Source organism: Triticum urartu, chromosome 6A, assembly GCF_056163025.1.
Source record: "Triticum urartu cultivar PI428250 chromosome 6A, HENAU_Tu73, whole genome shotgun sequence".
In the NCBI taxonomy this organism is placed as follows: domain Eukaryota; kingdom Viridiplantae; phylum Streptophyta; class Magnoliopsida; order Poales; family Poaceae; genus Triticum; species Triticum urartu.
This window is the reverse complement of record NC_141878.1, coordinates 149145959-149169363: the sequence shown is the minus strand read 5'-3', so window position 1 is coordinate 149169363 and position 23405 is coordinate 149145959. Positions and strand designations below refer to the sequence as shown.

Below are 23405 nucleotides of genomic sequence, written 5' to 3'. Positions count from 1 at the left end.
GTGGTTGGGGCAGCTTGGGTAGGCGTGAGCGGCGGAGGCGCTAGAGACCGCTCCATCCCCCGACGCAGGGTTGACCCCTTATGAAAAGATGAAGTGGAAAAGTTTTGAAAACTGCTCTACGGGTATGTCGTTTCGCTCACATGCAGGCCTTTTCTTGGGGCAGACGGCCACCGCTGCCCTTCCAAAGCAATCCGTATGATTTGTCACATCATCGGAATTAAACAACACCACTATATTGGCTGAAATCTGAGATGAGCTCTAGGCCCATATTGTAATTTCTGAAAAATCTCTAAGGGCCATGTGAGTTATATGGCACTAGGTGTAGTGGGAAGTTTAGTCTCACCCCGAAAGTGGAAGGAGAGTTGGAGTGGTTTATAAGGGTTTCTCTTCTACATGCTATTGGAGCTTGGGAAGAGAAGAGGCCCTCGCGCACTCCTCCTCCGCCGCCCGCCTCGGCACGACGCGCCGCACCGCGGGTTGCGGGATTGAGCTGAGCCGAGCTCACACCTACGCGCTTATTTTTGCCATTCACTAACGGAGAGTTTTCTGACAGCTGGGCCACGATCTGAGACGTCGGATCGTGGGCTGTCACGGACTCGGACGTGGGTCGAGCCCACGTCTCTCCACGCGGCTGACCCACGTCTCTCCACGCGGCTGCGCCTATAAGTATGCGGTGTCTCCTAACCCTAGCCGCCACGAACAGATCACATCTGCTCACGCGCATGCCCACCGTCGTTCCTTTGCTGCTGCTGCCGCCGGTGACTCCATCCCGTCCGCCGCGTACACGGTCGACAGGAGAGCAGGTCTCTGAAACCACGCCCTTCTGGCTCCTGTACGGGGTGAGGGGCGAATAGGTTTTTGGGCAGTGATTACGCGACTGCTCGCTTTCGATCGTCTACTTCCTCTACGTCCGCGTCGCCTTCATCATCACCATGTCCACCGACGCCGACCGTGCCGCCGCCGAGAAAGCTGAAGCCGACAAGAAGGCCGCCGAGGACGCCGTTGCTGCCACCAAAGCCGCAGCCTCTGCGTGGCCTACTGGAGGGTATAACTCGTTTATCCCGCTCCTGATTATTTTCATATTAGCAGTACTAGCAGTGTGTGTAGATTTGTCTACTGTTTTCTTAGTACGTGCATGTTTAGATCAGAGTCAGTACGTCATCAACTTAGTCAATGCCATGTTAGTGATTTACTCATGGATTAATTTAATCGAGAAATTGCCTATTTACTCGACAATCCAAAAACCTATTATGTGTAGGAATTTCTCGGCAAGTGGCTTTGCCGCTGCACTGAAACCGGATAAGTTTACCGGTACATACTTCAAGCGTTGGCAGACTAAGACCATGTTATGGCTCACGGCTATGAACGTGTTCTGGGTCATCGGTGTCTCCACGGGAATGATTGCTCCTGAACAGGAGAAGGCGTTCAAGGAGGCTACCGTTGTGTTTCTCGGAGCAGTACTTAGCGTGATCGGAGATAAACTGGTCGACGCATATTTACATGTGCATGTCGCCAAGGACTTGTGGGAGGCGCTCGAATCTAAATTCGGGGCCACCGATGCAGGGAGCGAGATGTATATTATAGAGCAGTTCCACGATTACAAGATGGTTGAAAACCGTCCTGTATTGGAGCAGGCTCATGAGATAATATGCATTGTTAAGGAACTTGAGCTTCTCAAGTGTGAGTTACCGGGCAAGTTTGTCGCAGGCTGCATAATCGCTAAGCTCCCTAATTCCTGGAGGAACTTTGCCACCACTCTGAAACATCAGAGGCGTGAATTCCCTGTGGAGGATGTCATTGGCCATCTGAGTGTTGAGCAGAATTCTAGGGCAAAACACTCGCACGAAAAAGGGGCCGAAGGGACTTCTGTTGCCAACATGGTGAACCAGAAGAACTTCAACTCCCACAAGCCCAAGGGAAAGAACGGTGTCCAACACAATACCGACTTTAAGAAGAAGGGTAAGAAGACCTTCAAGAAGAACAAGAAGGACGACGGCTGTTTTACTTGTGGTTCGGTTGAACATTGGGCCAACAAGTGCCCAAACAAGTACAAGAAGCCAGGACAGGACTCCAAGTCTGTCAACATGATTGTGGGCAACAATGAGAATGGTGCATCTTGGTACGGTAATTTATTTACTGTTTTTTTGGTGTTTCAACCCAATGATTGGTGGGTGGACACAGGTGCAGGTGTTCATGTGCGTGTTGACATTTCATTGTTCACTTCTTACCAGGTCACAGGTTACGGGTCCGTATTGATGGGGAATGGAGCGAGTGCTTCTGTTCATGGTGTTGGCACGCTCGATCTGAAGTTTACTTCGGGAAGGATCGTGCAGCTGAAGAACGTGCAGCATGTCCCCGCCATCAAGAAGAATCTCGTTAGTGGCTCCCTTCTATGTAGAGAAGGGTTTAAGTTGGTTTTCGAGTCTAATAAATTAGCTGTTACAAAATATGGACTCTTTGTTGGAAAAGGTTATGAGAGCGGACGGATGTTCCCCCTTTCCCTCGCAGATTTTTGTAATAAAGCCGTGAACCATATTCATTCGAATGTTAATGAATCTGAAGTTTGGCATTCACGTCTTTGTCACATTAGTTTTGGTGTTATGACGCGGCTAGCCAAGTTGGATTTAATCCTGAGTTTCACTTTAGCCAAAGGTTCTAAGTGCCTTTCATGTGTGCAAGCTAAGAAACCTCGCAAGCCTCATAAGGCCGCGGAGGAGAGACACCTGGCACCATTAGAACTCATACATTCTGATCTTTGCGAGATGAATGGTGTGTTGACTAAAGGTGGAAAGAGATACTTCATGACGCTGATAGATGATTCCACTAGATATTGCTATGTGTATCTGTTAAATACTAAAGATGAGGCTCTACACTACTTTAAAATCTGTAAGGCAGAAGTTGAAAATCAACTTGAAAAGAAAATTAAACGAGTCCGGTCAGATCATGGTGGAGAGTACTTCTCGAGTGAGTTTGATTCCTTCTGTGCGGAACACGGCATTATTGATGAGAGGACGCCTCCCTATTCACCCCAGTCAAACGGGGTTGCCGAGCGGAAAAACCGTACTCTAACTGATTTGGTTAACGCCATGTTAGATACATCGGGTTTATCCAAGGCATGGTGGGGGGAGGCTATATTGACGGCATGTCATGTCCTGAATAAAGTTCCGACAAAGGATAATGAGATCACTCCCTATGAGAAATGGTCAAAGAGAAGGACGACACTCTCGCACTTGCGCACTTGGGGCTGTTTGGCGAAAGTCAACGTGCCGATCCCCAAAAAGCGTAAGCTTGGACCCAAGACTGTGGACTGCGTTAATTTGGGCTACGCTAAGAACAGCGTTGGCTATAGATTTCTAGTAGTGAAATCTGAGGTACCTGACCAGAAGGTCGGTACAATTATGGAGTCTAAGGATGCTACATTCTTTGAGGATATTTTTCCTATGAGAGATATGCAAAGCACTTCTAGACAGGAATCTGAGGAGACTCCTGAACCTGCCATCCCTATGGAATATTATGAACAAACACATGATGGAAATCCTGAGGAGGATGACGAGGAAACCCTTGGTAGGGGCAAGAGACAAAGGACTGCAAAGACCTTTGGTGATTATTTCTTCGTGTACCTCGTGGATGATACTCCCACTTCTATTTCAGAAGCGTATGCCTCTCCAGAAGCTGACTACTGGAAGGATGCGGTCCGTAGCGAGATGGATTCCATCATGGCTAACGGGACATGGGAGATCACTGACCGTCCCTATGGTTGCAAACCACTGGGATGTAAGTGGGTGTTCAAAAAGAAGCTTAGGCCCGATGGTACGATTGAAAAGTACAAGGCTAGGCTTGTGGCCAAGGGCTATGACCAGCAAGAAGAGGAAGATTTCTTTGATACCTATTCACCTGTGGCTAGACTGACCACCATTCGAGTATTACTCTCGTTGGCGGCCTCACATGGTCTTCTCGTCCATCAGATGGATGTTAAGATGGCTTTTCTAAATGGAGAGCTAAAGGAGGAAATCTACATGCAACAGTCTGATGGCTTTGTGATAGATGGTCAGGAAAGAAAGGTGTGTAGGTTGATAAAATCTTTATATGGCCTGAAACAAGCACCTAAGCAATGGCATGATAAGTTTAATACAACTCTGACATCTGTTGGTTTCATTGTTAATGAGGATGACAAATGTGTATACTATCGCCATGGTGGGGGCGAAGGAGTTATACTGTTCTTGTATGTTGATGACATACTGATATTCGGAACAAACCTCAAAGTCATTGAGGAGGTCAAATCGTTTCTATATCAGAACTTTGAGATGAAAGACCTTGGTGTGGCTGATGTTATCTTGAACATCAAGCTACTGAGAGATAATGAGGGTGGGATCACACTTCTACAATCCCATTACGTTGAGAAGGTGGTGAGTCGTTTTTGTTATTCGTACTACACACCATCTCAAACACCGTATGATCCTAGCGTATTGATTCGAAAGTCCAAAGGCATGGCTAAAGATCAATTGAGATACTCTCAAATCATTGGTTCACTGATGTACCTAGCGAGCGCAACGAGGCCTGACATCGCGTTTGCTGTGAGCAAACTGAGCCGGTTTGATTCCAAACCGGGTGATGTACATTGGCATGCTGTTGAGAGAGTTATGCGCTATCTGAAAGGTACTATGAACTATGGACTTCACTATACCAGATACCCGTCGGTACTTGAAGGGTATAGTGATCCGAATTGGATCTCTGATGCTGATGAGATGAAGGCCACAACTGGGTATATGTTTACTCTTGGAGGTGGCGCTGTTTCCTGGAAGTCTTGCAAGCAAACGATCTTAACGAGATCGACAATGGAAGCAGAATTAACGACATTAGACACATTTGGTGTTGAAGCGAGATGGCTTCAAGATCTTTTGATGGACTTGCCATTGGTTGATAAACCAGTTCCGGCTATCCTTATGAACTGTGACAATCAGACTGTCATCACCAAGATGAAGAGTTCAAAGGACAACATGAAGTCCACCAAACACATAAGAATGAGATTAAAAGCTATCAGAAAATTAAGAAACTCCGGAGTGATAGCGTTGGACTATGTCCATACGGCTAAGAATCTGGCAGATCCCTTTACAAAAGGGCTATCATGTGTTGTGATAGATAATGCATCGAGGGAGATGGGTATGAGACCCACATGAGTTGCCATGGTGGTAACCCAACCTATGTGATCGGAGATCCCGTGAACTAGGACCTGGGAAAACAAGCCAGTGGTGAACTAAGGAGAGTAACTATACTAACCCACTCCGTTGGAGATGCAATACTCTCGATATTGTATGGTAGGATGACTACGGTCTTAATGTGTTCCAAAGCTTATAAAAGCAAGATGCTATCCTACAGAGCGATCTTTGGAGGAACACACCTATATGAGCCCGACTGCTGGTCACAGTCTATGAGATTGGGGTGATCTCTAGTAAGCTCATGAATAGGCTAGGAGTGTGACTTATATGCTCCACCCGAGGGGTCAGCCTTCGGCAGCCTAGTACTAGTAAGACATGTAGTGAAACTTCTTTACGCCAAACTGATAATTCAAGGCATAGTCCATTGTTCAGTTGTGAAGGAGTGTAGCCACTTGTTCTAGGTGAAGTTCAACCTTAACAGGTCTTCACTTAAACACTGGTATATCGAAACAGCAATTGGAACAGAGGACACAATGGGCCCCCGAGATCTGGTGGGGGGTCGCTAAAATCTGAGATGGGCTCTAGGCCCATATTGCAATTTCTGAAAAATCTCTAAGGGCCCATGTGGGTTATATGGCACTAGGTGTAGTGGGAAGTTTAGTCCCACCCCGAAAGTGGAAGGAGAGTTGGAGTGGTTTATAAGGGTTTCTCTTCTACATGCTATTGGAGCTTGAGAAGAGAAGAGGCCATCGTGCACTCCTCCTCCGCCGCCCGCCTCGCCACGCCACGCCTCGTCACGACGCGCGGCGGGTTGCGGGATTGAGCCGAGCCGAGCTCACACCTACGCGCTTATTTTTGCCAGACACTAACGGAGAGTTTTCTGACAGCTGGGCCACGATCTGAGACGTCGGATCGTGGGCTGTCACGGACTCGGACGTGGGTCGAGCCCATGTCTCTCCACGCGGCTGCGCCTATAAGTATGCGGTGCTTCCTAACCCTAGCCGCCATGAACAGATCACATCTGCTCACGCGCACGCCCACCGTCGTTCCTTTGCTGTTGCTGCCGCCGGTGACTCCATCCCGTCTGCCGCGTACATGGTCGACGGGAGAGCAGGTCTCCGAAACCACGCCCTTCTGGCTCCTGTACGGGGTGAGGGGCGAATAGGTTTTTGTGTAGCGATTACGCGACTGCTCGCTTTCGATCGTCTACTTCCTCTACGTCCGCGTCGCCTTCATCATCACCATGTCCACCGACGCCGACCGTGCTGCCGCCGAGAAAGCTGAAGCCGACAAGAAGGCCGCCGAGGACGCCGCTGCTGCCACCAAAGCCACGGCCTCTGCGTGGCCTACTGGAGGGTATAACTCGTTTATCCCGGTCCTGATTATTTTCATATTAGCAGTACTAGCAGTGTGTGTAGATTTGTCTACTGTTCGCTTAGTACGTGCATGTTTAGATCAGAGTTAGTACGCCATCAACTTAGTCAATGCCATGCTAGTTATTTACTCATGGATTAATTTAATCGAGAAATTTCCTATTTACTCAACAATCCAAAAACCTATTATGTGTAGGAATTTCTCGGCAAGTGGCTTTGCCGCTGCACTGAAACCGGATAAGTTTACCGGTACATACTTCAAGCATTGGTAGACTAAGACCACGTTATGGCTCACGGCTATGAACGTGTTCTGGGTCACCGGTGTCTCCACGGGAACGATTGCTCCTGAACAGGAGAAGGCGTTCAAGGAGGCTACCGTTGTGTTTCTCGGAGCAGTTCTTAGCGTCATCGGAGATAAACTGGTCGACGCATATTTACATGTGCATGTCACCAAGGACTTGTGGGAGGCGCTCGAATCTAAATTCGGGGCTGCCGATGCAGGGAGCGAGATGTATATTATAGAGCAGTTCCACGATTACAAGATGGTTGAAAACCGTCCTGTATTGGAGCAGGCTCATGAGATAATATGCATTGTTAAGGAACTTGAGCTTCTCAAGTGCGAGTTACCGGGCAAGTTTGTCGCGGGCTGCATAATCGCTAAGCTCCCTAATTCCTGGAGGAACTTTGCCACCACTCTGAAACATCAGAGGCGTGAATTCTCTGTGGGGGATGTCATTGGCCATCTGAGTGTTGAGAAGAATTCGAGGGCAAAAGACTCGCACGGAAAAGGGGCCGAAGGGACTTCTGTTGCCAACATGGTGAACCAGAAGAACTTCAACTCCCACAAGCCCAAGGGAAAGAACAGTGTCCAACACAATACCGACTTTAAGAAGAAGGGTAAGAACACCTTCAAGAAGAATAAGAAGGACGAGGGCTGATTTACTTGTGGTTCAGTTGAACATTGGGCCAACAAGTGCCCAAACAAGTACAAGAAGCCAGGACAGGACTCCAAGTCTGTCAACATGATTGTGGGCAACAATGAGAATGGTGCATCTGGGTACGGTAATTTATTTACTGTTTTTTCGGTGTTTCAACCCAATGATTGGTGGGTGGACACAGGTGCAGGTGTTCATGTGTGTGCTGACATTTCATTGTTCACTTCTTACCAGGTCACAGGTCACGGGTCCGTATTGATGGGGAATGGAGCGAGTGCTTCTGTTCATGGTGTTGGCACGATCGATCTGAAGTTTACTTAGGGAAGGATCGTGCAGCTGAAGAACGTGCAGCATGTCCCCGCCATCAAGAAGAATCTCGTTAGTGGCTCCCTTCTATGTAGAGAAGGGTTTAAGTTGGTTTTCGAGTCTAATAAATTAGCTGTTACAAAATATGGACTCTTTGTTGGAAAAGGTTATGAGAGCGGACGGATGTTCCGCCTTTCCCTCGCAGATTTTTGTAATAAAGTCGTGAACCATATTCATTCGAATGTTAATGAATCTGAAGTTTGGCATTCACGTCTTTGTCACATTAGTTTTGGTGTTATGACGCGGCTAGCCAAGTTGGATTTAATCCTGAGTTTCACTTTAGCCAAAGGTTCTAAGTGCCTTTCATGTGTGCAAGCTAAGCAACCTCGCAAGCCTCATAAGGCCGCGGAGGAGAGACACCTGGCACCATTAGAACTCATACATTCTGATCTTTGCGAGATGAATGGTGTGTTGACTAAAGGTGGAAAGAGATACTTCATGACATAGATAGATGATTCCACTAGATATTGCAATGTGTATCTGTTAAATACTAAAGATGAGGCTCTACACTACTTTAAAATCTGTAAGGCAGAAGTTGAAAATCAACTTGAAAAGAAAATTAAACGAGTCCGGTCAGATCATGGTGGAGAGTACTTCTCGAGTGAGTTTGATTCCTTCTGTGCAGAACACGACATTATTCATGAGAGGACGCCTCCCTATTCACCCCAATCAAACGGGGTTGCCGAGCGGAAAAACCGTACTCTAACTGATTTGGTTAACGCCATGTTAGATACATCGGGTTTATCCAAGGCATGGTGGGGGGAGGCTATATTGACGGCATGTCATGTCCTGAATAAAGTTCCGACAAAGGATAATGAGATCACTCCCTATGAGAAATGGGCAAAGAGAAGGACTACACTCTCGCACATGCGCACTTGGGGCTGTTTGGCGAAAGTCAACGTGCCGATCCCCAAAAAGCGTAAGCTTGGACCCAAGACTGTGGACTGTGTTAATTTGGGCTACGCTAAGAACAGCGTTGGCTATAGATTTCTAGTAGTGAAATCTGAGGTACCTTACCAGAAGGTCGGTACAATTATGGAGTCTAAGGATGCTACATTCTTTGAGGATATTTTTCCTATGAGAGATATGCAAAGCACTTCTAGACAGGAATCTGAGGAGACTCCTGAACCTGCCATCCCTATGGAATATTATGAACAAACACATGATGGAAATCCTGAGGAGGATGACGAGGAAACCCTTGGTAGGGGCAAGAGACAAAGGACTGCAAAGACCTTTGGTGATTATTTCTTCGTGTACCTCGTGGATGATACTCCCACTTCTATTTCAGAAGCGTATGCCTCTCCAGAAGCTGACTACTGGAAGGATGCGGTCCGTAGCGAGATGGATTCCATCATGGCTAATGGGACATGGGAGATCACTGACCGTCCCTATGGTTGCAAACCACTGGGATGTAAGTGGGTGTTCAAAAAGAAGCTTAGGCCCGATGGTACGATTGAAAAGTACAAGGCTAGGCTTGTGGCCAAGGGCTATGACCAGCAAGAAGAGGAAGATTTCTTTGATACCTATTCACTTGTGGCTAGACTGACCACCATTCGAGTATTACTCTCGTTGGCGGCCTCACATGGTCTTCTCGTCCATCAGATGGATGTTAAGATGGCTTTTCTAAATGGAGAACTAAAGGAGGAAATCTACATGCAACAGCCTGATGGCTTTGTGATAGATGGTCAGGAAAGAAAGGTGTGTAGGTTGATAAAATCTTTATATGGCCTGAAACAAGCACCTAAGCAATGGCATGATAAGTTTAATACAACTCTGACATCTGTTGGTTTCATTGTTAATGAGGCTGAAAAATGTGTATACTATCGCCATGGTGGGGGCGAAGGAGTTATACTGTGCTTGTATGTTGATGACATACTGATATTCGGAACAAACCTCAAAGTCATTGAGGAGGTCAAATCGTTTCTATATCAGAACTTTGAGATGAAAGACCTTGGTGTGGCTGATGTTATCTTGAACATCAAGCTACTGAGAGATAATGAGGGTGGGATCACACTTCTGCAATCCCATTACGTTGAGAAGGTGTTGAGTCGATTTGGATATTCGTACTGCACACCATCTCAAACACCATATGATCCTAGCGTATTGATTCAAAAGTCCAAAGGCATGGCTAAAGATCAATTGAGATACTCTCAAATCATTGGTTCACTGATGTACCTAGCAAGCGCAACGAGGCCTGACATCGCGTTTGCTGTGAGCAAACTGAGTCGGTTTGTTTACAAACCGGGTGATGTACATTGGCATGCTGTTGAGAGAGTTATGCGCTATCTGAAAGGTACTATGAACTATGGACTTCACTATACCGGATACCCATCGGTACTTGAAGGGTATAGTGATGCGAATTGGATCTCTGATGCTGATGAGATGAAGGCCACAACTGGGTATATGTTTACTCTTGGAGGTGGTGTTGTTTCCTGGAAGTCTTGCAAGCAAACGATCTTAACAGGATCGACAATGGAAGCAGAATTAACGGCATTAGACACATCTGGTGTTGAAGCGAGATGGCTTCGAGATCTTTTGATGGACTTGCCATTGGTTGATAAACCGGTTCCGGCTATCCTTATGAACTGTGACAATCAGACTGTCATCACCAAGGTGAAGAGTTCAAAGGACAACATGAAGTCCACCAAACACATAAGAATGAGATTAAAAGCTGTCAGAAAATTAAGAAACTCCGGAGTGATAGCGTTGGACTATGTCCATACGGCTAAGAATCTGGCAGATCCCTTTACAAAAGGGCTATCACATGTTGTGATAGATAATGCATCGAGGGAGATGGGTATGAGACCCACATGAGTTGCCATGGTGGTAACCCAACCTATGTGATCGGAGATCCCGTGAACTAGGACCTGGGAAAACAAGCCGGTGGTGAACTATACTAACCCACTCCGTTGGACATGCAATACTCTCGATACTGTATGGTAGGATGACTACGGTCTTAATGTGTTCCAAAGCTTATAAAAGCAAGATGCTATCCTACAGAGCGATCTTTGGAGGAACACACCTATATGAGCCCGACTGCTGGTCACAGTCTATGAGATTGGGGTGATCTCTAGTAAGCTCATGAATAGGCTAGGAGTGTGACTTATATGCTCCACCCGAGGGGTCAGCCTTCGGAAGCCTAGTACTAGTAAGACATGTAGTGAAACTTCTTTACGCCAAACTGACAATTCAAGGCATAGTCCATTGTTCAGTTGTGAAGGAGTGTAGCCACTTGTTCTAGGTGAAGTTCAACCTTAACAGGTCTTCACTGAAACACTGGTATATCGAAACAGCAATTGGAACAGAGGACACAATGGGCCCTCGAGATCTGGTGGGGGATTGCTGAAATCTGAGATGGGCTATAGGCCCATATTGCAATTTCAGAAAAATCTCTAAGGGCCCATGTGGGTTATATGGCACTAGGTGTAGTGGGAAGTTTAGTCCCACCCCGGAAGTGGAAGGAGAGTTGGAGTGGTTTATAAGGGTTTCTCTTCTACATGCTATTGGAGCTTGAGAAGAGAAGAGGCCATCGCGCACTCCTCCTCCGCCGCCCGCCTCGCCATGCCACGCCTCGTCACGACGCGCCGCGGGTTGCGGGATTTAGCCGAGCCGAGCTCACACCTACGCGCTTATTTTTGCCAGTCACTAACGGAGAGTTTTCTGACAGCTGGGCCACGATCTGAGACGTCGGATCATGGGCTGTCACGGACTCGGACGTGGGTCGAGCCCACGTCTCTCCACGCGGCTGCGCCTATAAGTATGCGGTGTCTCCTAACCCTAGCCGCCACGAACAGATCACATCTGCTCATGCGCACGCCCACCGTCGTTCCTTTGCTGCTGCTGCCGCCGGTGACTCCATCCCGTCCGCAGCGTACACGGTCGACGGGAGAGCAGGTCTCCGAAACCATGCCCTTCTGGCTCCTGTACGGGGTGAGGGGAGAATAGGTTTTTGGGCAGCGATTACGCGACTGCTCGCTTCCGATCGTCTACTTCCTCTACGTCCGCGTCGCCTTCATCATCACCATGTCCACCGACGCCGACCGTGCCGCCGCCGAGAAAGCTAAAGCCGACAAGAAGACCGCCGAGGACGCCGCTGCTGCCACCAAAGCCGCGGCCTCTGCGTGGCCTACTGGAGGGTATAACTCGTTTATCCCGCTCCTGATTATTTTCATATTAGTAGTACTAGCAGTGTGTGTAGATCTGTCTACTGTTTGCTTAGTACGTGCATGTTTAGATCAGAGTCAGTACGTCATCAACTTAGTCAATGCCATGCTAGTGATTTACTCATGGATTAATTTAATCGAGAAATTGCCTATTTACTCAACAATCCAAAAACCTATTATGTGTAGGAATTTCTCGGCAAGTGGCTTTGCCGCTGCAATGAAACTGGATAAGTTTACTGGTACATACTTCAAGCGTTGGCAGACTAAGACCACGTTATGGCTCACGGCTATGAACGTGTTCTGGGTCACCGGTGTCTCCACGGGAACGATTGCTCCTGAACCGGAGAAGGCGTTCAAGGAGGCTACCGTTGTGTTTCTCGGAGTAGTTCTTAGCGTCATCGGAGATAAACTGGTCGACGCATATTTACATGTGCATGTCGCCAAGGACTTGTGGGAGGCGCTCGAATCTAAATTCGGGGCCGCCGATGCAGGGAGCGAGATGCATATTATAGAGCAGTTCTACGATTACAAGATGGTTGAAAACCGTCCTGTATTGGAGCAGGCTCATGAGATAATATGCATTGTTAAGGAACTTGAGCTTCTCAAGTGCGAGTTACCGGGCAAGTTTGTCGCGGGCTGCATAATCGCTAAGCTCCCTAATTCCTGGAGGAACTTTGCCACCACTCTGAAACATAAGAGGCGTGAATTCTCAGTGGAGGATGTCATTGGCCATCTGAGTGTTGAGCAGAATTCGAGGGCAAAAGACTCGCACGGAAAAGGGGCCGAAAGGACTTCTGTTGCCAACATGGTGAACCAGAAGAACTTCAACTCCCACAAGCCCAAGGGAAAGAACGGTGTACAACACAATACCGACTTTAATAAGAAGGGTAAGAAGACCTTCAAGAAGAACAAGAAGGACGAGGGCTGCTTTACTTGTGGTTCAGTTGAACATTGGGCCAACAAGTGCCCAAACAAGTACAAGAAGCCAAGACAGGACTCCAAGTCTGTCAACATGATTGTGGGCAACAATGAGAATGGTGCATCTGGGTACGGTAATTTATTTACTGTTTTTTCAGTGTTTCAACCCAACGATTGGTGGGTGGACACAGGTGCAGGTGTTCATGTGTGCGCTGACATTTCATTGTTCACTTCTTACCAGGTCACAGGTCACGGGTCCGTATTGATGGGGAATGGCGCGAGTGCTTCTGTTCATGGTGTTGGCACGGTTGATCTGAAGTTTACTTCAGGAAGGATCGTGCAGCTGAAGAACGTGCAGCATGTCCCCGTCATCAAGAAGAATCTCGATAGTGGCTCCCTTCTGTGTAGAGAAGGGTTTAAGTTGGTTTTCGAGTCTAATAAATTAGTTTTTACAAAATATGGACTCTTTGTTGGAAAAGGTTATGAGAGCGGAGGGATGTTCCGCCTTTCCATCGCAGATTTTTGTAATAAAGTCGTGAACCATATTCATTCAAATGTTAATGAATCTGGAGTTTAGCATTCACGTCTTTGTCACATTAGTTTTGGTGTTATGACGCGGCTAGCCAAGTTGGATTTAATCCCGAGTTTCACTTTAGCCAAAGGTTCTAAGTGCCTTTCATGTGTGCAAGCTAAGCAACCTTGCAAGCCTCATAAGGCCGCGGAGGAGAGACACCTGGCACCATTAGAACTCATACATTCTGATCTTTGCGAGATGAATGGTGTGTTGACTAAAGGTTGAAAGAGATACTTCATGACACTAATAGATGATTCCACTAGATATTGCTATGTGTATCTGTTAAATACTAAATATGAGGCTCTACACTACTGTAAAATCTATAAGGCAGAAGTTGAAAATCAACTTGAAAAGAAAATTAAATGAGTCCGGTCAGATCATGGTGGAGAGTACTTCTCGAGTGAGTTTGATTCCTTCTGTGCGGAACACGGCATTATTCATGAGAGGACGCCTCCCTATTCACCCCAGTCAAATGGGGTTGCCGAGCGGAAAACCGTACTCTAACTGATTTGGTTAACGCCATGTTAGATACATCGGGTTTATCCAAGGCATGGTGGGGGGAGGCTATATTGACGGCATGTCATGTCCTGAATAAAGTTCCGACAAAGGATAATGAGATCACTCCCTATGAGAAATGGGCAAAGAGAAGGACGACACTCTCGTACTTGCGCACTTGGGGCTGTTTGGCGAAAGTCAATGTGCCGATCCCCAAAAAGCGTAAGCTTGGACCCAAGACTGTGGACTGCGTTAATTTGGGCTACGCTAAGAACAGCGTTGGCTATAGATTTCTAGTAGTGAAATCTGAGGTACCTGACCAGAAGGTCAGTACAATTATGGAGTCTAAGGATGCTACATTCTTTGAGGATATTTTTCCTATGAGAGATATGCAAAGCACTTCTAGACAGGAATCCGAGGAGACTCCTGAACCTGCCATCCCTATGGAATATTATGAACAAACACATGATGGAAATCCTGAGGAGGATGACGAGGAAACCCTTGGTAGGGGCAAGAGACAAAGGACTGCAAAGACCTTTGGTGATGATTTCTTCATGTACCTCGTGGATGATACTCCCACTTCTATTTCAGAAGCGTATGCCTCTCCAGAAGTTGACTACTGGAAGGATGCGGTCCGTAGCGAGATGGATTCCATCATGGCTAACGGGACATGGGAGATCACTGACCGTCCCTATGGTTGCAAACCACTGGGATGTAAGTGGGTGTTTAAAAAGAAGCTTAGGCCCGATGGTACGATTGAAAAGTACAAGGCTAGGCTTGTGGCCAAGGGCTATGACCAGCCAGAAGAGGAAGATTTCTTTGATACCTATTCACCTGTGGCTAGACTGACCACCATTCGAGTATTACTCTCGTTGGCGGCCTCACGTGGTCTTCTCGTCCATCAGATGGATGTTAAGACGGCTTTTCTAAATGGAGAGCTAAAGGAGGAAATCTACATGCAACAGCCTGATGGCTTTGTGATAGATGGTCAGGAAAGAAAGGTGTGTAGGTTGATAAAATCTTTATATGGCCTGAAACAAGCACCTAAGCAATGGCATGATAAGTTTAATACAACTCTGACATCTGTTGGTTTGGTTGTTAATGAGGCTGACAAATGTGTATACTATCGCCATGGTGGGGGCGAAGGAGTTATACTGTGCTTGTATGTTGATGACATACTGATATTCGGGACAAACCTCAAAGTCATTGAGGAGGTCAAATCGTTTCTATCTCAGAACTTTGAGATGAAAGACCTTGGTGTGGCTGATGTTATCATGAACATCAAGCTACTGACAGATAATGATGGTGGGATCACACTTCTGCAATCCCATTACGTTGAGAAGGTGTTGAGTCGTTTTGGATATTCGGACTGCACACCATCTCAAACACCATATGATCCTAGCGTATTGATTCGAAAGTCCAAAGGCATGGCTAAAGATCAATTGAGATACTCTCAAATCATTGGTTCACTGATGTACCTAGCGAGCGCAACGAGGCCTGACATCGTGTTTGTGTAACACCCCGGATGTAACTTTCCCAATTTATACTCTAACTCTTGCCGTTTCCGGTGTTAAGTTATTTTATTTTCTCGGGTTCGGGTCTTTGTCTCCGTGTGTTGTTGTCGTTGTCATGCATCTCATATCATGTCATCATGTGCATTGCATTTGCATACGTGTTCGTCTCATGCATTCGAGCATTTTCCCCGTTGTCCGTTTTGCATTCCGGCGCTTCGTTCTCCTCCGGTGGTCATTTCTACCTTTGTTTTGTGTGTGGGGATTAAACATTTCCGGATTGGACCGAGACTTGCCAAGCGGCCTTGGTTTACTACCGGTAGACCGCCTGTCAAGTTTCGTATCATTTGGACTTCGTTTGATACTCCAACGGTTAACCGAGGGACCGAAAAGGCCTCGTGTGTGTTGCAGCCCAACACCCCTCCAATTTGTCCCAAAACCCACCTAAGCCTTCTCCATCATCTAAATCGTTCGATCACGATCGCGTGGCCCAAAACCGCACCTCATTTGGACTCTCCTAGCTCCCTCTATGCCTATAAATAGGTCCTCCTCGAAAAATCCGGATCCCCCTCGTCCAAAACCCTAAAAATCGTCTCCGCGCGTCGGACATCGCCGCCGCCCCCAACCGGGAGCTGCCACGTGGCGCCCCCGGACCACATCATCGCCCCGCGCCGCCAGGCCCGCTCGGGGCCGTCCCCGGCCCTCCCGGCCCGACTCCCAGGCACCGCCGCCCGCCGCCCTACTCCTCCGCGCAGCCGCCCGCGCCGCCCCGTTCCTTCGCGCTCCGGCGAGCCACCGCCCCGCGCCGCCCAGCTCGACGCCGGAGCAAGCCGAGCCGCCCGCCGCACAGCCGCCCGGAGCCCTGCTCCGCCCTCCACCGCCGTCGCCGCCTCGCTGCCGGCCGGACCCGGCGCCCCCACGGCCAGATCCGGCTCCGCCCCCCCCCCTCTCCGGCGAGATCCGCCACCGCCTCGGCTTCCGTGCACCGTTGACTTTTATCTCGAGGTGGTTTTTCTTCTAAGTCCTAAAAATCCCAGATCCATATGCTCCTGTTCCTCGTGTCGTATCTCCGCATCCGTAACTCCGTTTTTGGCATATAGCATATCAAAATGTTCATCTCAGAGAGTACATCATTTCATTCCATTGCATCATTTTCATTTGAGTGCAGCTTGATGCCCGAAATGCTGTTAGAAGAGGGCTACTTGAGATAATTGTCAGATCTGCTGCTCCATTTAGATATTTGTCATTTTTGCCATGATTATTGTGTGCATGATATGCCCATCAGTTCCACATATGTTTTTTTAAGGGTTTTGTCATCTTTCCAGATGTGCAACCCATGTATTTTTGTGATGTGTGTGGTGACTAGCACAAACTTGCCAAGTGAGGCACTTGGTAATTCTGATTTCAGGGACTTAGCATTTCCACCAAGTCCTTGATCTGTTTATCTCATATGGCCATATGTTCATGTTGTTTCCTAGTGATCCGTGCCTCTTTTGAGGATTATCAGTAAGGATGTTTTGTTAATCTTGTAGTGCTATATCCATCCATGTCTTTGTTTGCAATTATGGAGCACCCTAGCTTGAGTCAATCGAGCTCTACTTTTGCTACTTTGTGAATCTAGGCAGATTGTCTACTAGTTAGCGATTTTGCCGATGATGTTGTAGTTGATCCGTGCATGCTATGTTATTGTTTTTGCCATGTCTAGCTTGCATTTTGTGTATTCTTTATGGGTGTATGCTTAGCTTGTCATGACTTGCACCGTAGTGAGTGCATCGAGCTCGTAAACATGACTACTTGAGATATGTTTCAGCATGTGCCAGTTTTCACTAAGTCTGAAAACTGACTATGTTTTTCCTATGTTCACATGCTTGTTAGTATATTTTCTGATCCCTTTTGGCTCAAGGTCACTAAGGGACTTTTGTTAAGCTTTTTGAGTAGCTCCATGCCATGCTTTACTTTGCCATGTTCAGGTCCTGCAGCATGTAGTTTTGTTGCTTTGAAGAGTGCTACCTGATCTGAAATTCCAGACAAGTGTTAATTTCACCAAGTCTGAAATCTGTTTGCCCTATGCATTTTTGCCATGCTTGTTTGAACCTGTTAATGGATGAATTGGCCATAGCTCAGTGCTAGACTTTTGTTAAGCATCTTGTATGCATCCCTGCCATGTATTTTGATGCCATGTTTGGGTGCTGTAGCATGTTCATCTCGTTGCATTTAGATGGCTACTTGCTGTAAATCGCAGATCGTGGTCATATTTGAATCGCTTGCCATTTCCAAACCGTAACTCCGATTCCGGCGTTCTTTATATCATTTTCAAGCGACTTCATCTCATCTTTTCAGTGGACACTTGGATTCCCAGGTTGAGGCCAGGTTCATGCATCCCTTGTCAAATCTTGCATATGCATCCCGCATCGCATCCCGCATAGCATATCATCTTTGCATCATATTGTTTGATCCTTGCACGTGGTTGATTGTGTCCTTGTTGCTTGTTTGTCTTGTTTGGGTAGAGCTGGGAGACGAGTTCGCTAACGAGGAGCCCGTTGAGTTTGCTTTCGAGGACCCAGTCAACTTTGACAACTGTGCAGGCAAGATGATCATACCCTCGAAATCACTACTATCTTTGCTATGCTAGTTTGCTCGCTCTTCTGCTATGCCAATGCTACGATGCCTACCACTTGCTTTCAAGCATCCCAAATTGCCATGTCAAAACCTCTAACCCACCATGTCCTAGCAAACCGTTGATTGGCTATGTTACCGCTTTGCTCAGCCCCTCTTATAGCGTTGCTAGTTGCAGGTGAAGATTGGAGGCCGTTCCTTGTTGGAACATTATTTACTTGTTGGGATATCATTATATTGCCATGTTATCTTAATGCATCTATATACTTGGTAAAGGGTGGAAGTCTCGGCCTCTCGCCTAGTGTTTTGTTCCACTCTTGCCGCCCTAGTTTCCGTCATATCGGTGTTATGTTCCCGGATTTTGCGTTCCTTACGCGGTTGGGTTATAATGGGAACCCCTTGATAGTTCGCCTTGTTTAAAGCTTTTCTAGCAATGCCCAACCTTGGTTTTACCATTTTCCACCTAGCCTCTTTTCCCTTGGGTTTCCGGAGCCCGAGGGTCATCATATTTTAACCCCCCCCGGGCCAGTGCTCCTCTGAGTGTTGGTCCGACCGAGTAGACTGCGGGGCCACCTCGGGGCAACTTGAGGGTTGGTTTTACTCGTAGGATGTCTCATCTGAGTGTGCCCTGAGAACGAGATATGTGCAGCTCCTATCGGGATTTGTCGGCACATTCGGGCGGTGTTGCTGGTCTTGTTTTAACCTGTCGAAGTGTCTTGAAGAACCGAGATACCGAGTCTGATCGGAACGTCTTGGGAGGAGGTCTATTCCTTCGTTGACCGTGAGAGCTTGTCATGGGCTAAGTTGGGACTCCCCTGCAGGGATTTGAACTTTCGAAAGCCGTGCCCGCGGTTATGGGCAGATGGGAATTTGTTAATGTCCGGTTGTAGATAACTTGAATCTTAACTTAATTAAAATGAATCAACTGAGTGTGTTACCGTGATGGCCTCTTCTCGGCGGAGTCCGGGAAGCGGACACGGTGTTGGAGTAATGCTTGCACAGGTTGTCCTCTAGTTTCTCGCTCGCGCTTTGCCTCCTCTTCTCGCTCTCTTTTGCGAATAAGTTAGCCACCATATTTTTGCTAGTCGCTTGCTGCAGCTCCACATATTTACCTTGCCTTACCTATTAGCTTAAATAGTCTTGATCGCGAGGGTGCGAGATTGCTGAGTCCCTGTGGCTCACAGATTACTATTACACCAGATGCAGGGCCCGATGATTCCGCTCCAGGAGACGCGCTTGAGCTCAAGTGGGAGTTCGACGAAGACTCTCAACGTTACTATGTTTCCTTTCCTGATGATCAGTAGTGGTGCCCAGTTGGGGGTGATCGGGACCGTGTCGCATGTTGGGTTATCTTTTATTTTGGCGCCGTAGTCGGGCCATGAGTGTTTGGATGATGTAATGTTATTTATGTACTTGATTGACGTGGCGAGTGTAAGCCAACTATGTTATCTCCCTTTATTATTGATATTACATGGGATGTCGTGAAGATTGCCTAACTTGCGACATATGCCTTCAATGCGATTATGCCTCTAAGTCGTGCCTCGACACGTGGGAGATATAGTCGCATCGAGGGTGTTACAGTTTGCTGTGAGCAAACTGAGCCGGTTTGTTTCCAAACCGGGTGATGTACATTGGCATGTTGTTGAGAGAGTTATGCGCTATCTGAAAGGTACTATGAACTATGGACTTCACTATACCGGATACCCGTCGGTACTTGAAGGGTATAGTGATGCGAATTGGATCTCTGATGCTGATGAGATGAAGGCCACAACTGGGTATATGTTTACTCTTGGAGGTGGCGCTGTTTCCTGGAAGTCTTGCAAGCAAACGATCTTAACGAGATCGACAATGGAAGCAGAATTAATGGCATTAGACACATCTAGTGTTGAAGCGAGATGGCTTCGAGATCTTTTGATGGACTTGCCATTGGTTGATAAACCGGTTCCGGCTATCCTTATGAACTGTGACAATCAGACTGTCATCACCAAGGTGAAGAGTTCAAAGGACAACATGAAGTCCACCAAACACATAAGAATGAGATTAAAAGCTGTCAGAAAATTAAGAAACTCCAGAGTGATAGCGTTGGACTATGCCCATACGGCTAAGAATCTGGCAGATCCCATTACAAAAGGGCTATCACGTGTTGTGATAGATAATGCATCGAGGGAGATGGGTATGAGACCCACATGAGTTGCCATGGTGGTAACCCAACCTATGTGATCGGAGATCCCGTGAACTAGGACCTGGGAAAACAAGCCAGTGGTGAACTGAGGAGAGTAACTATACTAACCCACTCCGTTGGAGATGCAATACTCTCGATACTGTATGGTAGGACGACTACGGTCTTAATGTGTTCCAAAGCTTATAAAAGCAAGATGTTATCCTACAGAGCGATCTTTGGAGGAACACACCTATATGAGCCCGACTGCTGGTCACGGTCTATGAGATTGGGGTGATCTCTAGTAAGCTCATGAATAGGCCAGGAGTGTGACTTATATGCTCCACCCGAGGGGTCAGCCTTCGGCAGCCTAGTACTAGTAAGACATGTAGTGAAACTTCTTTACGCCAAACTGACAATTCAAGGCATAGTCCATTGTTCAGTTGTGAAGGAGTGTAGCCACTTGTTCTAGGTGAAGTTCAACCTTAATAGGTCTTCACTGAAACACTGGTATATCGAAACAGCAATTGGAACAGAGGACACAATGGGCCCTCGAGATCTGGTGGGGGATTGCTGAAATCTGAGATGGTCTCTAGGCCCATATTGCAATTTCTGAAAAATCTCTAAGGGCCCATGTGGGTTATATGGCACTAGGTGTAGTGGGAAGTTTAGTCCCACCCCGGAAGTGGAAGGAGAGTTGGAGTGGTTTATAAGGGTTTCTCTTCTACATGCTATTGGAGCTTGAGAAGAGAAGAGGCCCTCGCGCACTCCTCCTCCGCCGCCCGCCTCGTCACGACGCGCCGCGGGTTGCGGGATTGAGCCGAGCCGAGCTCACACCTACACGCTTATTTTTGCCAGTCACTAACGGAGAGTTTTCTGACAGCTGGGCCACGATCTCAGACGTCGGATCGTGGGCTGTCACGGACTCGGACGTGGGTCGAGCCCACATCTCTCCACGCAGCTGCGCCTATAAGTATGCGGTGTCTCCTAACCCTAGCCACCACGAACAGACCACATCTGCTCACGCGCACGCCCACCGTCGTTCCTTTGCTGCTGCTCACGCGCACGCCCACCGTCGTTCCTTTGCTGCTGCTGCCGCCGGTGACTCCATCCCGTCCGCCGCGTACACGGTCGACGGGAGAGCAGGTCTTCGAAACCACGCCCTTCTGGCTCCTGTACGGGGTGAGGGGCGAATAGGTTTTTGGGCAGCGATTACGCGACTGCTCGCTTCCGATTGTCTACTTCCTCTGCGTCCGCGTCGCCTTCATCATCACCATGTCCACCGACGCCGACCGTGCCGCCGTCGAGAAAGCTGAAGCCGACAAGAAGGCCGCCGAGGACGCCGCTGCTGCCACCAAAGCCGCGGCCTCTGCGTGGCCTACTGGAGGGTATAACTCGTTTATCCCGCTCCTGATTATTTTCATATTAGTAGTACTAGCAGTGTGTGTAGATTTGTCTACTGTTTGCTTAGTACGTGCATGTTTAGATCAGAGTCAGTACGTCATCAACTTAGTCAATGCCATGCTAGTGATTTACTCATGGATTAATTTAATCGAGAAATTGCCTATTTACTCAACAATCCAAAAACCTATTATGTGTAGGAATTTCTCGGCAAGTGGCTTTGCCGCTGCACTGAAACCGGATAAGTTTACCGGTACATACTTCAAGCGTTGGCAGACTAAGACCACATTATGGCTCACGGCTATGAACGTGTTCTAGGTCACCGGTGTATCCACGGGAACGATTGCTCCTGAACAGGAGAAGGCGTTCAAGGAGGCTACCGTTGTGTTTCTCGGAGTAGTTCTTAGCGTGATCGGAGATAAACTGGTCGACGCATATTTACATGTGCATGTCGCCAAGGACTTGTGGGAGGCGCTCGAATCTAAATTCGGGGCCGCCGATGCAGGGAGTGAGATGTATATTATAGAGCAGTTCCACAATTACAAGATGGTTGAAAACTGTCCTATATTGGAGCAGGCTCGTGAGATAATATGCATTGTTAAGGAACTTGAGCTTCTCAAGTGCGAGTTACCGGGCAAGTTTGTCGCGGGCTGCATAATCGCTAAGCTCCCTAATTCCTGGAGGAACTTTGCCACCACTCTGAAACATCAGAGGTGTGAATTCTCTGTGGAAGATGTCATTGGCCATCTGAGTGTTGAGCAGAATTCGAGGGCAAAAGACTCGCACGGAAAAGGGGCCGAAGGGACTTCTGTTGCCAACATGGTGAACTAGAAGAACTTCAACTCCCACAAGCCCAAGGGAAAGAACGGTGTCCAACACAATACCGACTTTAAGAAGAAGGGTAAGAAGACCTTCAAGAAGAACAAGAAGGACGAGGGTTGCTTTACTTGTGGTTCGGTTGAACATTGGGCCAACAAGTGCCCGAACAAGTACAAGAAGCCAGGACAGGACTCCAAGTCTGTCAACATGATTGTGGGCAACAATGAGAATGGTGCATCTGGGTACGGTAATTTATTTACTGTTTTTTCAGTGTTTCAACCCAACGATTGGTGGGTGGACACAGGTGCAGGTGTTCATGTGTGCGCTGACATTTCATTGTTCACTTCTTACCAGGTCACAGGTCACGGGTCCGTATTGATGGGGAATGGCGCGAGTGCTTCTGTTCATGGTGTTGGCACGGTCGATCTGAACTTTACTTCGGGAAGGATCATGCAGCTGAAGAACGTGCAGCATGTCCCCGCCATCAAGAAGAATCTCGTTAGTGGCTCCCTTCTATGTAGAGAAGGGTTTAAGTTCGTTTTCGAGTCTAATAAATTAGTTGTTACAAAATATGGACTCTTTTTTGGAAAAGGTTATGAGAGCAGAGGGATGTTCCGCCTTTCCCTCGCAGATTTTTGTAATAAAGTCGTGAACCATACACATTCGAATGTTAATGAATCTGAAGTTTGGCATTCACGTCTTTGTCACATTAGTTTTGGTGTTATGATGCGGCTAGCCAAGTTGGATTTAATCCCGAGTTTCACTTTAGCCAAAGGTTCTAAGTGCCTTCCATGTGTGCAAGCTAAGCAACCTCGCAAGCCTCATAAGGCCGCGGAGGAGAGACACCTGGCACCATTAGAACTCATACATTCTGATCTTTGCAAGATGAATGGTGTGTTGACTAAAGGTGGAAATAGATA

At 47.6% G+C, this 23405-nt stretch overlaps 2 protein-coding genes across 2 annotated transcripts; both read left to right on the top strand.

Annotated features, from left to right (window-relative positions):
- Window positions 1–722: 722 nt before the first annotated feature.
- Window positions 723–2256, top strand: LOC147964531 (uncharacterized). The gene is made up of 3 exons (XM_087530014.1): window positions 723–839; window positions 966–2119; window positions 2232–2256. Exons 1-3 carry the CDS (start codon window positions 723–725, stop codon window positions 2254–2256), a joined length of 1296 nt encoding a protein of 431 aa, XP_087386140.1.
- A 9597-nt stretch (window positions 2257–11853) lies between these two features.
- Window positions 11854–22497, top strand: LOC147964530 (uncharacterized). Its single transcript, XM_087530013.1, has 3 exons — window positions 11854–13045; window positions 13153–13166; window positions 21985–22497. Exons 1-3 carry the CDS (start codon window positions 11854–11856, stop codon window positions 22495–22497), a joined length of 1719 nt encoding a protein of 572 aa, XP_087386139.1.
- Window positions 22498–23405: the final 908 nt, after the last annotated feature.